Here is a 19,214-nt window from a genome sequence, read left to right on the forward strand (position 1 = left end):
CATGTTGTTTTAAAGTGACACTGAAGCAAAAAAAAAACATATGATATAATGAATTATATGCGTAGTACGGATAATTAATAGAACATTAGTAGCAAAGAAAAGGGTCTCCTATTTTTATTTTCAGTTATATAGCTTTTTTATATAACATTACTTTATTCTCTAATATTTGCAGTTTACAAACTACACTCTGTATTTTAAACTATGAAACAGAGCAGAGATAATGATTCTTTGTACCTCCTCTGCAGTAAAACCTTATCTGAAGTTGTATTTTACTGTGCCTTTGATGTATGAAGTGCGTCAGAAAATAGCACAGCAATCTGACTTAATTAGTCGGAGAGCTCAGAGAAGCTCTTTTGCTTAGATAACAACTGAAGTTTCTTAACTCTTCCTGTACTGGAAACAATATTATACTCATATCTGTGCTACTAACGCTGTATTTCTTAGCTGTAGTACACATACAATTCATTATCTCATACGTATATTTTATATTTTCACTTCAGATTCCCTTTAAATGCCCAGGAAAACGGCCTGATCTGGTCCGTTAAATTAGAGGATGTCAGCAATATGTTCTGTCAATTTATAACAATAAAGCTGCCCTTTAACTGTGTAGAATAATACTGAGGGGACGCAGGCGTCGGACACGTGTGCAGCTGGAGAGCTCTATTGATTTGTCATTAGCCGCATGATTTATGTGAGAATCCGATTCATTGCTGTCTAATCCCTCTAGATTAACTTGTGAGGAAAATGAGATTTTGAAAATGGCGGAGAATCCAGGGCAATAGCTGACGTGATATATATATCATTTTTTTTCTTTTTATTTGTATGTATATTTTTTAAAAGTAATGACAACATTGGAAAGGATAAGGGATGGGGAGGTTGACTACTTATGAAATAATTTAAAATTTAGACAGAGATTTCACCTTCCTTTAAAGATAATCTGTACTCTAAAATTCTTACAATAAAAAGCATACCATTCTATTCATTATGTTCTCCTGTGCCCCTCTGTGCTGTTTCTGCCACTCTCTGCGGCAATCCTGGCTTGTAATTGCCAGTTTTAGACAGTGTTTACAAACAAAAGACATGGCTGTTACCAGCTTGTGATAGGCTGTGGAGAGGGTGTGTATAGCTTCTGCCAATAACAGCAGACAGCACATTTCGACCTGAGCCCGACAGAGCCGACAGAAGAGAGAAGATTAGATTATATAACAGAGATAACACAGCCACTGTGCAACTAGAAAAGGCTGCAGTAAGTAATCCAGAGCACATTAGAACAGGTATAGGAACTTATAGGATAGAAGAAATAAGGCTGAACATTTTGTTACAGAGTCTCTTTAAAGGACAACGGAAGTGAGAGGTAATTGAAGTCTGCCATATTTATTTCCTTTTAAACAATAGCAGTTACCTGGCTGTCCTGCTGATCCTCTGCCTCTCATACGTTTAGCCATAAACCCTGAACAAGCATGCAGCAGATCAGGTGTTTGACATTATTGTCAGATCTGACAAGATCAGCTGCATGCTTGTTTCTGGTGTGATTCAGACACTACTGCAGCCAAACAGACCAGCAGGACTGCCATGCAACTGGTGTTGTTTAAAAAAGGAAATAAATATGGCAGCATCCATATCTCTCTCACTTCAGTTGCCCTTTAAAGCTTTTAACATCACCCTAAACATAGATCATTGCACACATCGTTTTAATCATTCTTTATTTAAAGCAAACCTGTGAGGTGGCTGAAAGCACTCAAAAAACAAAGTAGGTAAAAACAGTTAAAGAGAGGTACGGTAAGAGTTGGCTTGCTTCTCTGATGTAAATAGCCCCAATTTCTTGGATGAAAAGTATTTGGGTTCTTTTTAGCACAAGGCAAAGACAACCAATTTTGCGAGACATTCCCACTTCTACAGATCAATAAAACAATGTGCCATATATCTAGGGTAATCAGGTACATTTGGAACGTTTTTTTAATTGACCCGAAGAAGCAGATAAGTTCCACCAAATGCATTGTTTTAGTTTGCCTTTAGTTGTGCTAATAAAATCTTTTACATTTACAAGACATTGGGCTTGATTCACAAAGCTGTGCTGCAGAGAGTGCTTATTGAGTGCAGAGAGCGTTATAATTGGCTGCGCATGCTATGCAGCCAAGCGTGCGCAGTGAAATTACGCTGTGATTAGCTATTGGAAAGTGCGCTTCATTACTCTTAACGAGCGTTCCTCTGAATCCGCCTGGAGCCTGGCAGGTCCAGTAGCTTCAAAGTACGAGATTCCTGCACTTTGATTGGCCCTGTAGGCTGCCTGTCACTTGACACAACACAAGCCCTTTGCAGCTATTTACATCAGAAAGGTAAGCCAACACTAACCTCTTGTTTCAAACTTCCAAATACCAGTTTACCTCTGTTGGCAGGTTGTAGTTTTATGTTTGCATAAAACCTCCTTTTTAGGAGCGTAACCACCTTGTAATAGAAATTCAGTAGTCTGGACCAGAGCCAGAGCAGGAATTCCCATGCAAGCTTTATCAGTGGTTGCAAAGCTTACACCCAAGCTTTGTGAATACTGACATTTTTGAGGGCTCGTTTCCACTATAGCGAATCCGCATGCGGGCACTGAATGCGGATTCGCATAGGCAATACAAGTGGATGGGATTGTTTCAACTTGTGCGTCATGCGGGTGCGTTTTGGTGTGCAGGGGAAGATTTCGCGTGGTACTGGAATGTGGGCGAATCGCCCGCAATGCTTTCAATAGGGAAATCGCATGCAGCTTTGTCATGCGGTTTTCCTCGCGATTTCGCGTGCGATTTCGCATGTAATGGTATGGCAATTTACACAGGCAGTGACATGGTTAAATTCGCCTTCTTCCTAGCCATGCGAAATTGCATGCGGAATCGCAGGAAAACAGCATGCGGAAACGCATCCGCATGCGATTTCGTCCGCGGTGGAATCCAGGCGATTCCGCACCGCAACAGTGGAAACGAGCCCTCACGGTTTCCCAGAATCAATAAAATGTTGCACTATATTGGCTCCTGGTCACCTATGTTTTTGTTTATTCTTTTTTGGTTCCTGAAGGAGATTGTGATCATCCAGGACCTTACTCTCTCCAGTCTGCACCCAGGTTTTCTAAACATGGCAGATAGATGAAATTATACTTCCTTGCCTCCAGGACAGTGTACACTTTTTGATGATGCGCACCAGACCCAAAGGTCACTTTTGGTGGGAGAAAACATGAGGTGTAGGTTGATGAGGGTCAGATTGTTGAGATAGATGTGGACAATGTAGCTAGGAAGGATAATAGGTGAGGGTGGGTAAGTGGTAAGAAACAGAGATGGCAAGATGGGTGGACTTTTTGACTTTAAGGACTGTTGTGGAGTGGGTCATCTGATGTGAAATGAGAGGTGGACACTGTGGCTAGGATAATAGGTTTGGGGTTTGTAAGGGAGGGTCAGAAGGTGAGCGTGGTTAGGTGGTGGGCAGAAGAAGTAAAAAGGAGGATGGACTTTCTGGCTGTATGAATAGTTATAGAGTGTGCAGATGAGGGTTTGCTGATGCAACATTTGCAGTGGGTACGGTGGCTGGGAGGATAGCTGGGAGGTAAGCAATTAGAGATCAGTATGAGAAACATGGAGGTGGAGAGAGTGACAATGAAATTGGATGAGGGTATGGGTTGGTGGATATTTATCACGGGAGACATGGGGGTGGACACTGTTGCTGGAAGGATTGCATGGTTGTGGCATGGGTCAGGTAGTACTGGGGTCAGGACATACTGTTGGGGGTGTGTGCACTCCATGTTTGGGCTGGCAGATGTTGGGATAGAAGGCAGAGGCTTCGTCCTCCATTCTTTAGGCGTGGCCTGTGTATACAAACAAACAACACAGAACATTTATATCGCGCTTTTCTCCTGGCAGACTCAAAGCGCCAGAGCTGCAGCCACTAGGACGCGCTCTATAGGCAGTAGCAGTGTTAGGGAGTCTTGCCCAAGGTCTCCTACTGAATAGGTGCTGGCTTACTGAACAGGCAGAGCCGAGATTCGAACCCAGGTCTCCTGTGTCAGAGGCAGAGCCCTTAACCATTACACTATCCAGCCACCACAGCCACCATATTTTCTGTTCCATTCAACATGATGATGTGTTTTCCATAAAACCACCTGGGAAATATTCTTTGAGTCCGATCTAACTCACTTTTTCTCCAAGTTTTATCCTAGGTAATTTTTTCGCATCTTAACAATAAATGCCTTTTAAGCCACAGCAAGCAAGGAAATACTATGAATAATTTTGGCAGTGCAATATTCACCTACTTTTTTTTTTTGCAGAATGTTGAAAAGTTACTTTAAACAGAAAATGGAAAATGATTTCCTAGGAGAAACTTAGGAGAAAAAAATGAATTGGATCGGGCTCTATATGTCATTCATACAAACCTTTATGTGATGTATTAGTGATGTTTTAGTATATAATAAAATTACCTTCCCAGGCCAGTCTCCAGTCAGCTCTTATTTCCCAGTTATGTTAGCTTTGGCGACGGTCCACTATTTGGTGGACATATTTTTTCAAAATGTCCATCTTTGCATCCTGATTTTTTTTTGAAATAAGTGTTTCATTCACGTTCCAGGTCACATCTTCAGCCAGGTAATTACCAGTGACAAATGTCTGCTGACTGCAGTTGGTTCTAGAAAAAAATGAGTCCTTTTAAGTGCCCCAGTAAATCTCTTCTTCCTGTATCAGCTGCACATAGCAGATATTACATCTCTGCAGGTATAACACCTGTACTAATCAGATAACTGACATACCCACTTCTAACAGGAAAGCTGAGCTGTGCATGTGGTTGTTTCTGCAGACAGGAGCAAGTGACATGCGAGAAACAATATTTACTCTGCTTTCTCAACCAGGCATCCCCCCCCCCCCCTCGTGGGCTAAATAGGAGATAGCACTCTATAATAGGGGATACTGTAAATAAAGCACAAAATAAGGGGTCAAAATAATATATGAGCATATTAATAAAATGCATTAGAATAAGGAAACCGTACAATGTGTAACAGTGTGATGAGGGTAGTGAAATAAACAGCCATACCTACTAAAGCTATTGTACAGCTCCAAGGAAGATGTTGGCGCTATATAAATCAATAATAATAATATTAAAGTCCATGCCTCCTGCAAAATAAATTTAGGGGTTCCTTGAGATCCCCCAAAAATTTTCAGGGGTTCCTTGAGTTCCAAAAATTATTTGCAGGGTTCCTCCAGGGTCAAAGGCTTAAGAAAGGCTGTATTAGACTAAGGAAATACTATTTTTTTATCAACAAATGTGACCTATCACTTTAAAGGGAACCTGAGATGAAAAGTAAATCAAATTCATCCATACCTGGGGCTTCCTCCAGCCCCCTCCAGCTCACTCGGCGCCTTCCTCTGCCTCCTGGATCTCCCATGAAATGCTCCCGGTATCTTTGGCCATTGGGGGCTTACTGCATGTGTGCGGCCTGGCTGTGCCCGTCAGAAGATACCAAGAGCATATACGAAAGATCCAGGAGGTGGAGGATGGTGCCGAGTGAGTGATCCGGCCAAAGGGGGCTGAAGGAAGCCACAGGTATATATGATTTTTTTTTTTCATCTCAGGTACACTTTAAAGGAAACCCATGGTGAAAATGAACTAATAAGATAAGCTATCCTCCTCCTATCTATCTTCACACTCCTGAAATGCCTTTTTTAGTATCACAGTTTTATTTTCTATTTAAAAGGTAAAAAAAAAAAGTAGATTTAATGTTGTATTGTCTCGTATGAATGATGCAGAATTTCACACAATCTCCGTGTCTAGGAGCTAAAATATATGAATTATTTACTTTTTTTCTCTATTCCCTGCACTCTGAAGCTGTTCTGTTCCAGGCAAGTGTTTTATGGCTGTAATTCTGATATAGTCAGACTAGGTCCTGAATGGTTAACTCTTCCAGGCAGAGAAAGAAAAAAGGAACACAGCATAGTTATTTGTATGCTGGCACTGTACATACCCATGTCTATCTCATCATGTCACATGTTAGCTCAGGAATACTTTAAAGTAGCATATTTCTAGTGGGCCGGTGAAATAAAACCATTCTATTTATTACAAGAGTTTTAATAACATTTATTAAGATGCTGACTGTAACCAAACACAATTAATGAGTAGTCTTAGAAAAACGTGAGGATCTTTACTTGTTTCATCGTACTCAAATGAAATGAAAAAAATAAGTAAATGAGAAAGCAGCAATAATAGCGTTCAGTCGAAAAAAGCGGATTCCGTAAGTATCTTCAACTGGAACCTCACTCAAATTTAACAGATCAGAAACAGACAAAAACAAAAAATAGCCTTCCAATGATCAAGACAGCCATGTAAAACTAAAAAGAAATAACTGAAACGTAGCATAATATAGCTGTAGTAAAAAAACAAAACAAAAAAGCCATAACACAGAAAAAACAAAAAGAAAATGATGATGGTTTTAGCTGAATAAGAAAAAAATATGTTTTTCTTTTCTTCAGGGAGCTATTGGAGAAGAAATAAATAATTTTATGTCTTTATACTCTTTAATAGTAATAATATATATATTATACATATATCGCTCGACATTTCGGAGTAAACAGAACAACAGTATCCTAGAAATAGTTCCTTTTTTCACATTCGCCCTTGTTTTTGGATATTCCATATGCATGTATGATAAAGCCGCTCAAGGGGACTCCCAAAAGTTGTGGAATGAGGTTATGGATCCACTTTTAAAAGTGTCCAAAAGCAATTTGTTTTTGAATAGAAAGAAAGCGGTCTATCTATATACAAAGGCAGACAAGTCTTCTGCTCCGTGGGTGGTAAATGGTCAGAGACCGTTCCAGGACCACCTCGTTCTTTGAGGTTCTCGTGGACATTTTGAAATGTTTGTTACAAAGTTTTGTTTTTCTTTCTTTCTCTCTCTCTTTGCCGTCGTTGCACAAGATGGGTGCTGTTAATGAAGTACATGTCCAAGGACGTGGATGGAGCTTGGTGCAAGTTGTGTCAATCCAGGCCAACCGGCCACTGGTGACTCTACTTGGTGGTTGACCAATAGGTTCACTTTAGAAGCCACTCGTTCACTAGGAAAAAAGAAATAAAAAATGAAGGTGATGACACTGTAACAAGGCGGTACAACATTTAATTATAGTAAACTCTGGTATAGTAAACCTATGACCATAGTAAACCCAACCATGTGTCTATATGAATATACAATGTATGATGAAACCTCATATACTAAACTTCTGATATAGGAAACTATTTGTCCAGGTCCCTTGGAATTTACTATAAAAGGATTATGCTGTAGTAGTAGGTAATGCATTATTCAGGATACCCAATTTTACATCAATTATCCTGGTTTCAGCATCAGAAACACTTCCTATATCTATACATTACTATATATTGGTTTGTAACTCCACCCTTCTAGTGATGTTTAGCCTAGGCTATTTATTGCCCCTTTTATTGATTGACTTCAGATTTTTTTCGGTCCTTTGTAGTTGTTTTAGTACCTATATCACCACAGCTTTTTTAAATTTTAAAAATAGTTATAAATGACTTAAAGAGACTCTGTAACACATTTTTCAGCCTTAGTTCTTCTATCCTATAAGTTTCTATGCCTGTTCTAATGTGCTCTGGCTTACTGCAGCCTTTCCTAATTGCACTGTCTCTGTAATAAATCTTATATCCTTTCCTCTGTCGTGTCTGTCGGGCTAAGGCTTGAATGTGTGGAATGTGCAGGGCTGCTTGTGATTGGATAGAAGCGATACACACCCTCGGCAGGCCCCCTGCACACTCTGTATGACATACACACTCTGTTTATGTGAGCCTATCACAAGCTGGTTAGTTTGTTTGTAAACACTGCCTAAAACTGTTAATTACAAGCCAGGATTGCAGCAGGGAGTGGCAGAAACAGCACAGAGGGGCACAGGAGAAAATAAGGAATAGAATGGTATGCTTTTTAGTGTAAGAATATTAGAGTAAAGATTCTCTTTAAAGTGTACCCATGAGACATATGACATGATGAAATAAACGTGCATGTACAGTGCAAAACATATTAATAACCAAGCTGTTTTTCTGCCTGAAAGAGTTAATTTTCAGGCATGCAAGTGACAGCTTCTGTCTTGTTGGTACTTTTTCAGGAATATAGTAAATTTCACTGATAAGCAAATTACAGCCCTAAAAGTTTTCCTTTCAGAATACAACTTCTGAGGGCAGGGAGAGATAGAAAAAGGTCAATAGTTTATGTATTTTAACTCTGGGACACTTAATAGACTGCCACTGAGCAAACGCAATAAAACATTCAATAACGTTGTAAATGTTTAAATATAAAAATAAATAAAGGAGTAGGAGGATAAATCTCATCAGCTTATTTTCACCTCCGGTTCACTTTAATGACACAAATGCTGGGCATTGTGTAATTGTTAGAGAGAGAACTACATTCATAACGCTAATGCACAAATTCCCAGAAGTTTTCTTTTCTTTCCCGTCCAGCAAAAATTAGATTGGCATGAAGGAGACTGAAAAAAAAGCTTTCTCTTCATTATTTTCCTTTGTGAGCCGGGGAGAATTACATTCGCTGATCCTCGCAGTATTGTCTGCCGAGGTACCCAACACACATTATATCAATAGTCCTCAGTTTCAATAAAAGCATGATGCTAATGGCACAACATGACCCGTTCCTGATACCGAAACAGACGCTCTTCAAATCTTACCATCAACAAAAAGCAATTGATGTACTTGGGTCTCTTTTAATAAGTAGTGTTGTATTATCATCATTCGAGCATGTTTCCTTCATTCCCTCATTTAGAATCCTGTTTTAAATCTCTTGATACATCGCTAAAAGAATAGTTCATTCAAAGTATATTGATTAAAATAGGTAACGTTTAGAAAACGGGGCATTTGGTACAATTAAAAGAGTCATCAGACAGGAAAAATTAATTAATTAGTTAATTGATTTTATTACTTGCAACCTTTAAAGACTTTTTAGAGTTCTCGGCAAAGTATGTTTCAATGAAAAAAAACATGATTCATACCTCCCAACTTTTTGAGATAAGAAAGAGGGACACTGTAAGACACGCCCATGCCACACCTCTAGCCACACCCCTGCCACACCCCAGTCATGCATATCACAAAAGAAATCAGAACCAAAAGATGCAGTTTTATCATTCAAACCACACTGGTCCTTTCTATCACCATTAGTTTGCAGAAATGTGGAAGAGGTCATCTCACTTGTATAAACCCTGATTATAACAATTTTCTGTGGAACTAATTGTTGAGGCTGTGTATATTCAACATTGATAGGTGAACCATCACTTAAAGGACCTTTGTTATTATTAATATTATTATTTAGTATTTATATAGCGCCGACATATTACGCAGCGCTGTACAGTGTATATATATATATATATATATATATATCTTGTCACTAACTGTCCCTCAAAGGAGCTCACAATCTAATCCCTACCATTGCCATATGTCTATATTATGTAGTGTAAGTACTGTAGTCTAGGGCCAATTTTTTAGGGGGAGCCAATTAACGTATCCGTATGTTTTTGGAATGTGGGAGGAAAACGGAGTGCCCGGAGGAAACCCACGCAGACACGGAGAGAACATACAAACTCTTTGCAGATAGTGCCCTGGCTGGGATTCGAACCAGGGACCCAGTGCTGCAAGGAGAGAGAGCTAACCACTATGCCACCGTGCTGCCCAGTGCTTTGTTGTGAAAATATTAAAATTTAAAATATATGTAAACTTATACAATTAAGATGTACATTTCTTCCAGAGTGAAATGAGCCATAAATTACCTTTCTCCTAAGTTGATGTCACTTACAGTAGGTAGTAGAAATCTGACAGAACCAACAGGTTTTGGATTAGCCCATCTCCTCATGGGGTGTTCACAGGGATTTCTTTATTTTCAAAATGCACTTAGTAAATAGCAGTTGCTCCGTCCAACTGCCAAAAAAGTGTACGGTGAGCAGGGAGGCGGCCAGCATTTTTGTATAAATCTTTTTTCAGGGAATGTCTTTATAAAGAATAAAGGTCATGCTGAGAATCCCCTATGGAGAGATGGACTAGCCTAAAACCTGTTGGTAATGCCAGATTTCTACTACTTACTGTGAATGCCAACATAGAAAAAAAGTAATTTATGGCTCATTTTACTCAGGAAGAAATGTACTTCTTACTTGTATGTGTTTTAAATTTTAAGATTTTCGCAACAGTTCCTCTTTAGACACCTGTTATATCTGTTTCTGAGTATTAGCTTTCGTTCAGTATAATGAGGGGAAAAGAGGGCCAAGTTGATATAAAACTGGATTAAAACCAATAAAATAGATAATGAAGAGGTGTATTACCTCAAAGGATGACACAAACTGGGGTATAAAAAACAAGGTTTTATTTGGCAATGGTAACAGGTTTCTTCAAGCCAAATTCTTGTGTCAGAACAATAATGCAATCGAGCTTTGGGCAAAAATTTGGCCTGAAGAAGTTAGTTGAGCAAAACACAAATGCCTCGCCATTGTCAAATAAGACCACTCCAAGAGGATCTTAGGAACATCCGAGTGGAGATGGGTTCATTATCGTCATCTGTCTATACAAGTTGGATTTTCTTATCAGCAACCCCATTTTTTCCTTTCATCCTTTATTACTTCACAAAGGAATTATTGTTTACTGCACCATTTGGGCTCCCTCGTGTTTTTCAAGTCAACCCCCTGCCCTCCACTCAGCATACTTTGTATTGTTTATGGACATAGGAACCATTTATAAAGCTAGTTCCCGTGCTGGCAGTATTTATGAGAAGAACTGATGGCAATTCTTACCTTTATATTGTAGTTTCTGTGCTCTGTTGTTCGGGCAATCTTTCCCTTGTAAACTGAAATTGATATTGGTTCGGATGCAGCGGTTGTTGAGGGCCTGGACCGGTCTGTAGTTATCACTCATGCTTGAAAAGATCTGAGATGGCTGATTTTGGCTTAGTAGTCTTAAGGAATGCATCTAAAAAAAAGTAAGAGAAATGTTTGTGTGTTGCAGGATTGACCCTCTGCAGGGCTGAAGAACAATAAGCAACCTAAACAATCTAGTAAACCAGTAAACCATGCCTGGATTTAATTCCAAATTGGTGTCCAGATAAAAACATAATGATATAGAAATACTCACTGGATACTCCTTTGCAGTAGGATCGGTAATATGTTGGTGGTTATAAATTATAGTTTGGTTTCTCTATCGCCTATGTAACTTTATACCTTAAATATCAGATTATATCAGATATCAGAATATTCCTATAGTGGTCTGTCAATCCACTACACCTCCACCAGTATCACCCCGGGAGGTCGCACGGGGGGGAGCCAGTTCATGTACGCCATAAGCTTTCTGAAACATCTCCTAAACGTGAGTGCAATAGCCCAATAAAGCACCTTTGTTTTTAGCAAGCTGCGCAATGAGGTTTTATTATTGTTTGTTGAGGTAAACTGTATGAAGCAAGTGTCCAGTGTAACCATTGAAGAATTGCTGGTGGGAAGGAGGACAAGGAGGATTTCATGCGAGGGGAGCCCCTTAATGCCCCAAAGGCGTCTTTGGCCTATGTAATCCAGGCCCTCTACTGTTGGTGAGTGAGGATCTCACAGGGTGATACTGGTGGAGGTGTAGTGGATTGACAGACCACTATAGGAAGGGCTGATCTGATATTTGAGGCATTTTACTTGAAGAAACAGCTCATTCTTTGGCGGAAGCACACCTGTATACATACTGTCTTTTGTGGACGCTGGAACTGTGTCATATTGATGGACATATTTTGATCATATTGATCTATAAGCCTCCTTACAAATGTATTCTCTTTTTTCCCTTATAGGCGATATATGATATTGTTAATACAACATTTCCTGATAGGTGATCCCTGGCATAGGCATCATTTTTGTGTAGAATTTTTGGTACTCAGGTCCACTCCAATAGGAACTCAAAAGCTGTAATTGGTTGTATATAGTTTGGAATTTTATAGTTTACCTCCCATTTTTATTTTTTTATATGCTAGTGTGTTCAAATAGGACATCTTTGGAGGATTAATACGATACCCTATCAATCACCAACCCAACAAGAGTTACCTAATAGCAGGCCCGGACTTACATCACAGGAGCCTATAGCCACAGATGCCCCGGCACCTTAGACTTTGCTCTCCACGACTCTACAAACCTCCGATAAACTGCACTGCAATTGTGTCTGAGCATTAGGTATCCAGAGTTACCCTCAGTATGAAGTAGCTAGAGGTGCCCCTGACTGAAGGTAGATCTTGTCAGTGGAATGCAGAGAGCCGGGTAGTAACCTCTCGTTTATGCTTTGCTCAGGACTCTACATAGTGAAGGCAGGAGGGAGGCAATGGGGAAGGGAGTGAGCTGCCGTTCCAGCATCAGGTGTCTGTAGGCATGTGTCTACAGTGCCTTATGGTAATTCTCCAAATTAAATATTTCCCCTGACCACGGAAGGTAGAAGGACAGAAGCCCCTGCTGAGGCATGATTACCCTTGGACACAAGTCATGTTAATGGTAGAAAATTGCTTCTCCATTTGACTGATCACCTAACCTGATCACCTAACCCCAAAGCTCCTCCAGAGATTTCATACTTATATCTATAAGCATACACTTTTTGTTCTTTGTCTCAAAGCTGAGTTTTGGTGTCCCTGTTAGAAACTTTTTGCATGTGATATCCTGTAGGATAATGTTTGATATATGATATTATTAACCTGACTGTATTGACTTTAAAAAAGTTCAATAAAAATTACATAAAAAAAACCAACAAAAAACCTATTGATATATTTTTCACTTCCTTTCCTGCAACGAATACAGACGGCAGCTAAAATGTAAAATCAAGTTTAACGATGAGCTCTACAGTAGCAATGTGGCAGCAAAACTTCCAATTACGATGTTAAATTGTGATGCTAAATTCCTAAGTATTTCAAAAGTAATTTTGCAATTAATCATAATCAAAGGTAAAAAGTACAGGCACTCGGATGCTTTGCTGTTGTGGAGAGAGACACTATTTTATTAACCTGAAGAAGCGGGAGTATCCCGAGAAATGTGTTGTTTATTTTGGTGTCCAATTAATTAAATCTTTAACCTCCGTATCGAGGTATGATTAGTTCCTTACGGCTACCATCATTAATGTATATTGTTTACTCAGACTGGGGTGCTTCCTTTCACCATGTATAGTCTTATCCCCCCTTCAGGGAGAATCCTTGTAACCGATTCCCGATCCCTGTAACCCCCATTGCGGCTATTAATAGCGGACAGTTCGCACCCGCTATTGGTAGCTGCAGTTTGCATAGCTGCTTCAACCCAATTCACCACTGCAAACAGGGTTCAATAAAGAGTAGGGGACAAGGTTAGGCTGGGTTGGGGCTTAGGGTCCAGCCATTAACAGGTGCGAGAAACAGCATGACTCTTAACCCTGATATCCTACCACCAGGTTCTGAGATCTCAGTGCTGACAGTCTCTCTCTCTCTCTCTCTCTCTATATATATATATATATATATATATATATATATATATATATATATATATATGCAAATGCCGGCAGTTCTTGATTAATTAGGTACACTGTGCCTGCAGGAGAAGTAATATGGACCAGATCCAAGCTTATGCCACACCGAGTAGAAACCTCACAGCAGTCCCCTCTGTGCAGGGAGGGCAGATCGTCATGTATCTTACTATTTATTAACTTCAAGCCTGCCTGACACTCTGCATTATGCACCTTCTGCTGTCACATTTTTGTTAAAACTTCCTCCTGAATATAATAGCACCCCGTACCGCTTGCCGAAAATGCTTTGAAACTCCACTTAGCTCCTTTTAAATGGCAAAGAATAGACTCTGTATTGAGTAACGTTGAAAGTGCTGCATATCTGAAAGTCAAGCAAGAAAAAAAGTAAATAAACCAGCGGGGGACAGCTGCTATGACTAAGACGTACGGTGGAGAAAGCGAATGACGCGACTCGGCGCTGACAGCCGTGAATGCAGAATTCACATGATTACAGTACAAAAGTTTTTTTTTAAGGAAAGTATTCAAACAATATCTGTTATAATAAATAATTTTTAAACTGCAGAGCTAGTTTTTGGGAAAACCATGTCCAGTAACAGTAGCGCAGTAAAAATATTTGAAAACGCTGCACGCTAATTTGGGTGTGGGCGTAATAAAAAAAAAATGGTAAAAGAGAGCATTTTATAGCAGTAGTAGAATATCAGTAAGAATTTACAGATATTCTACAACCTATTTAATATGGGGAAGTATTGGTAATATTTTCCGATATTTCACTATGCCCTAACCTCTCCCTACTCTCATAACCCTCCCTCCCAGGCAACTTATAACTCTCCCCCCGGGCAACTAATAACTCCCTCCCCTAGGAAACTAATAACCCTTCCAGCAACTAATAACCCTCCCCTCCACAACTAATAACCCTCCCTCTCTGGGCAACTAATAACCCTCCTCCCTGGCAACTAATAACTCTCCCCAGAGGCAACTAATAACCCTCCCCACAGGCAACTAATAACCCTTCCCCCAGGCAACTAATAAACCTCCTCCCTGGCAACTAATAACTCTCCTCTCCGGCAACTAATAACCCTCCCCCCAGCCAACTAATAACCCTCCGCCCAGCCAACTAATAACCCTCTCCCCAAGGCAACTAGTAACCCTCCTCCCTAGCAACTAATAATCCTCCCCACAGGCAACTAATAAACCTCCTCCCTGGCAACTAATAAACCTCCCCCCAGCCAACTAATAACTCTCCTCTCCGGCAACTAATAACCCTCCCCCCAGCCAACTAATAACCCTCTCCCCAAGGCAACTAGTAACCCTCCTCCCTAGCAACTAATAACCCTCCCCCCAGGCAACTAAACACCCTCCCTTCGCTGGAAACTAAAAACCCTCCCCCCCAGGCAACTACTCTTCCCCTGGGCAACGTATAACTTTCCCACCTGGGCAATTAATAACCCTCCCCCCAGGCAACTAATAACCCTCCCTCCCCAGGCAACTAATAACTCTCCCCCCTGGGCAACAAATAACCCTCCCCCAGGCAACGAATAACCCTCCAAATCTATAATCAGATAAAGCCCTTTATGTAGTGAAGGGCCAAAACACAGTCCTTTTTATCGGGTGGTCCACCTCACCCACTTCAACATTTATTTCTTTAGAAAAGGACTTATATGAAAATTAGACTGAAATGCAATCTTGTAGTACAAAACATCTTTAGAAAACTTTACTGACACATATAGAAAAAATCTTAAAAAGAGCGATTCTTCAAATTCACAGAGTCAGTCTTCATACAATTAATGGCACATCAGAACCAGTATCTAGAACTGACAAATACTGTGGTCTGGCTTGGCTTGATAAATGGTTGTAACCTTTAAAGGCGTGCATTTAGAGGCGCCACTACTTCCAAGACACAAAACCGCAGCTGGTTTGCGGAATGGCCCATCTCCAAAAAATGTTGGGCCACTGGGGAGTCTACCTGGGAAGAGCCAAGACCCCATCTGGCAGCTACATTTATTTTAGATCTATGTTCACTGATCCGCTCTTTTACAGCTCGTGTGCTTTGGCCTATATACAGCTTGCCACAGGGGCATTAAATGCCATATACAACAAATCCGTTTCACAAGTGGCATAATGGGAGAATTTAATCAGAAAACCTTTCATAGGGTGATTGATACTTCTCCCTTTCAGGACTAGCTGACAGCAAGAGCAGTGTAGGCAAGGATAAGTTCAATTGTGTAATGGTGCCAGTTGTCTCTGGGTATTTACCCTTTCAGACCCAATGTCTGCCTTGATAAGGTGATCCCAAATAGACTGTGCCCTTTTATAGGCAACCATAGGGGTTAGCAATGATGGTACTTCTGTGCTAATGGAACGTAGGATTGGCCAGTGTCGTCTAACCACATTCGCCACTTTGGGAGATAATGTACTAAAGGATGTTGCCAGGATCATGTGATCCTTATTTCTATCACCCGAATTTTTTCGGGATTCTAATAATTCTGCTCTTTCATATTTCATAACATCCTTTTTAATACATTCAACCAATTTTTTGAACGATGTGGACAAATTTGGATGCCATACCTGACATACGTCTTTAAATTTATTGTTCATCGCTAACAATGTGGCGAACTCGCATACATTGTGATTTGGGGAGTGATTCCTGTAAAGTTCTGGGATGAAAACTATTAAAATCTAGAAGAGTGTTACAATCAGTTGGCTTAGAAAATAGGTCAAACTAAAACATTCGGCCCCTCCTATGTACGTTCACATCAAGAAATGCAATTTTGGATGTTTCCACGTTAAACGTAAATTTCAAGGCAGTCGAGGTCCCCTGCAGTTCCTCATAGAAAAGGTCAAAGTAGGACCTGGGCCCTGACCAAAAAAGGAAGATGTCATCTATATAACAACGCCAAGTACAGGCGTATTTCCGGAACAACTTGTTCTGGTATACCCAGTCCTCCTCAAACCTTTCCACTAACAAATTGGCGTACACTGGGGCCACATTGTATCTCATGGAAGAACCCCTCAGTTGAATGTAAAACGTATCTTGGAAAAGAAAGAAATTTCTCTTTAATACTAACTCTAGTAGAGACATAATGAATTCAATTTGTAGACCATTCACCATCAATTCACCCAATAGGGATTGTCGGACAGCAGCCTTACCCTCTGTGTGGGGAATGCTGGTGTAAAGGGATTCAATATCTAATGTGATCAAGAGACAACCTTTGTGAGGCAAAATCAGTTGACTCCCCAAATCACAATTTATGCGAGTTTGCGCTCATTGTTAGCGATGAACAACAGATTGAAAGACGTATGTCAGGTATGGCATCCAAATTTGTCGACAGACATTACCCCCCAAAATTGGTTGAACGTATTAAAAAAGGATGTTATGAAATATGAAAAAGCAGAATTATTAGAATCCGGAAAAAATTTGGGTGATAGAAATAAGGATCGCATGATCCTGGCAACATCCTCTAGTACATTATCTCCCAAAGTGGTGAATGTGGTTAGACGACACTGGCCAATCCTACGTTCCATTAGCACAGAAGTACCATCATTGCTAACCCCTATGGTTGCCTATAAAAGGGCACAGTCTATTTCGAATCACCTTATCAAGGCAGACATTGGGTCTGAAAGGGTAAATACCCAGAGACAACTGGCACCATTACACAATGAAACTTTTCCTTGCCTACACTGCTCTTGCTGTCAGCTAGTCCTGAAAGGGAGAAGTATCAATCACCCTATGAAAGGTTTTTTGATTAAATTCTCCCATTATGCCACTTGTGAAACGGATTTTGTTGTATATGGAATTTAATGCCCCTGTGGCAAGATGTATATAGGCCAAACCACACAAGCTGTAAAAGAGCGGATCAGTGAACATAGATCTAAAATAAATGTAGCTGCCAGATGGGGTCTTGACTTTTCCCAGGTAGACTCCCCAGTGGCCCAACATTTTTTGGAGATGGGCCATTCCGCAAACCAGCTGCGGTTTTGTGTCTTGGAAGTAGTGGCGCCTCTAAACGCCTACCTTTAAAGGTTACAACCATTCATCAAGCCAAGCCAGACCACAGTATTTGTCAGTTCTAGATATTGGTTCTGATGTGCCATTAATTGTATGAAGACTGACTGTGAATTTGAAGGACCTCACTTTTTAAGATTTTTTTCTATGTGTCAATAAAGTTTTCTAAAGATTTTTTTGTACTAAAAGATTGCATTTCAGTCCTTTTCTAAAGAAAAAAAAACTAATAACCCTCCCCAGTCAACTAATAACCCTTCCCTCTGCAACTAATAACCCTCCGTCCCTGGGCAACTAATAACCTTCCCCAAGCAACTAATAACCACCCCCCAGCAACTAATAACCCTCCCCCCAACCAACTAATAACCCTCCCTCCCCGCGACAATAAATGTTTGCCTGCTATGGGAACTGCAGCTACTAACAGAGGACGCTTCATGCCCACTATTGGTAGCCGCAGTTCCCATTGCAGGTGGCCCTGATGCTCGCTATTTAGCATGCGGCCATTTTTAGTCGTGCTACAATTAGCTGCTCGGCAATATTCTACTATCCCTGATAGTAGATTGGCAATTATTATAATGATATTCTACTATGAATTTCTACAACCTAATTCTCACATGAACCCTCCCCTATCTAAACCTAATTCTAAAGTTCCCTCATTTACTCCTAACACTAACCTCCCCTCTATATATAACACTAACCCAATAACCCAGCACCACTAAACCAACCGCACTACCCCTCTACATCCTCCTGACACTTCTAATTTCACAGCCAGAAGGAGGAACCATCAGGAACAGAATAGGAAGTATTGGGAGGCTGTAGAGTGGCGTGGAGCGCTGGCACAACAGGCGGCTACTATCCCTGATAGTAAATTGGTAATTATTATGATATTCTACTATGAATTTCTACAGCCTAATCCTCACATAAACCCTCCTCTATCTAAACCTAATTCTAAAGTTCCCTCATTTACTCCTAACACTAACCTCAACTCTATATATAACACTAACCCAATAACCCAGCACCACTAAACTAACTGCACTACCCCTCTACATCCTCCTGACACTTCCTCTTTCACAGCCAGAAGGAGGAACCATCAGGAACAGAATAGGAAGTATTGGGAGGATGTAGAGTGGCGTGGAGCGCTGGCACAACAGGCGGCTACTGAGATGCGTTAACCCCCACTACCACGGCCTGCATCAACTAACACTCAGTTTCAGTTTTGCCTCAGGTGAAACTGAATTTTGCTTTTGCACGCTCATCTTTAGTAACCAAGTCTGATGAAACTCAGTTTCTGCTGAGGCACACAAATATTCTCCTATTACCTATTGTTAGAATTTCTGGAAAAATTACCACTATTCTATTGGCAACATATTGCACCCATTGTTCCTTGAGACACTTTTAAATATAAGTACCGTATTTCATTTTTTCACCTAACAGGTTTAATTTAAGGTAAACCTGAGATGGGCAAACTAAAAGATTTGATACTTACCCGGAGCGTCCTCCAGCACCATGAGCACCGATGCGTCCCTTGCTGTCCTCCCCAGTGCCTCTGTTTGCCTGGTATCGGACCTGGTAACTGTCCCAGCCATGCCAGTCGGGCTCTTCTGCACATGCATGGAGGGGCCGCGCATTGCACAGAAGAGCCAACTGGTGCAACTGAGCCAAATTACTGGGACCGATGCCAGGCAAACGGAGGCACTCGGGAGGACGGACT

At 40.6% G+C, this 19,214-nt stretch overlaps 1 protein-coding gene across 3 annotated transcripts in view; it reads right to left on the reverse strand.

Moving 5' to 3' along the window:
* Nucleotides 1-6,105: 6,105 nt before the first annotated feature.
* Nucleotides 6,106-19,214, reverse strand: part of CA10 (carbonic anhydrase 10) — a 312,105-nt gene continuing 298,996 nt past the window's right edge. For all 3 annotated transcript variants that reach the window (XM_068262773.1, XM_068262774.1, XM_068262775.1), the window contains 2 exons: nucleotides 10,797-10,971; nucleotides 6,106-7,064 (listed from right to left, as the gene is read on the reverse strand). In XM_068262773.1, the coding sequence (XP_068118874.1) occupies nucleotides 7,042-7,064; nucleotides 10,797-10,971 (198 nt within the window). In that variant the 3' untranslated portion in view covers nucleotides 6,106-7,041. The remainder of the gene's footprint in view (nucleotides 7,065-10,796; nucleotides 10,972-19,214) is intronic.

The sequence above is a fragment of the Hyperolius riggenbachi genome, chromosome 12 (assembly GCF_040937935.1).
Source record: "Hyperolius riggenbachi isolate aHypRig1 chromosome 12, aHypRig1.pri, whole genome shotgun sequence".
Taxonomy (NCBI): domain Eukaryota; kingdom Metazoa; phylum Chordata; class Amphibia; order Anura; family Hyperoliidae; genus Hyperolius; species Hyperolius riggenbachi.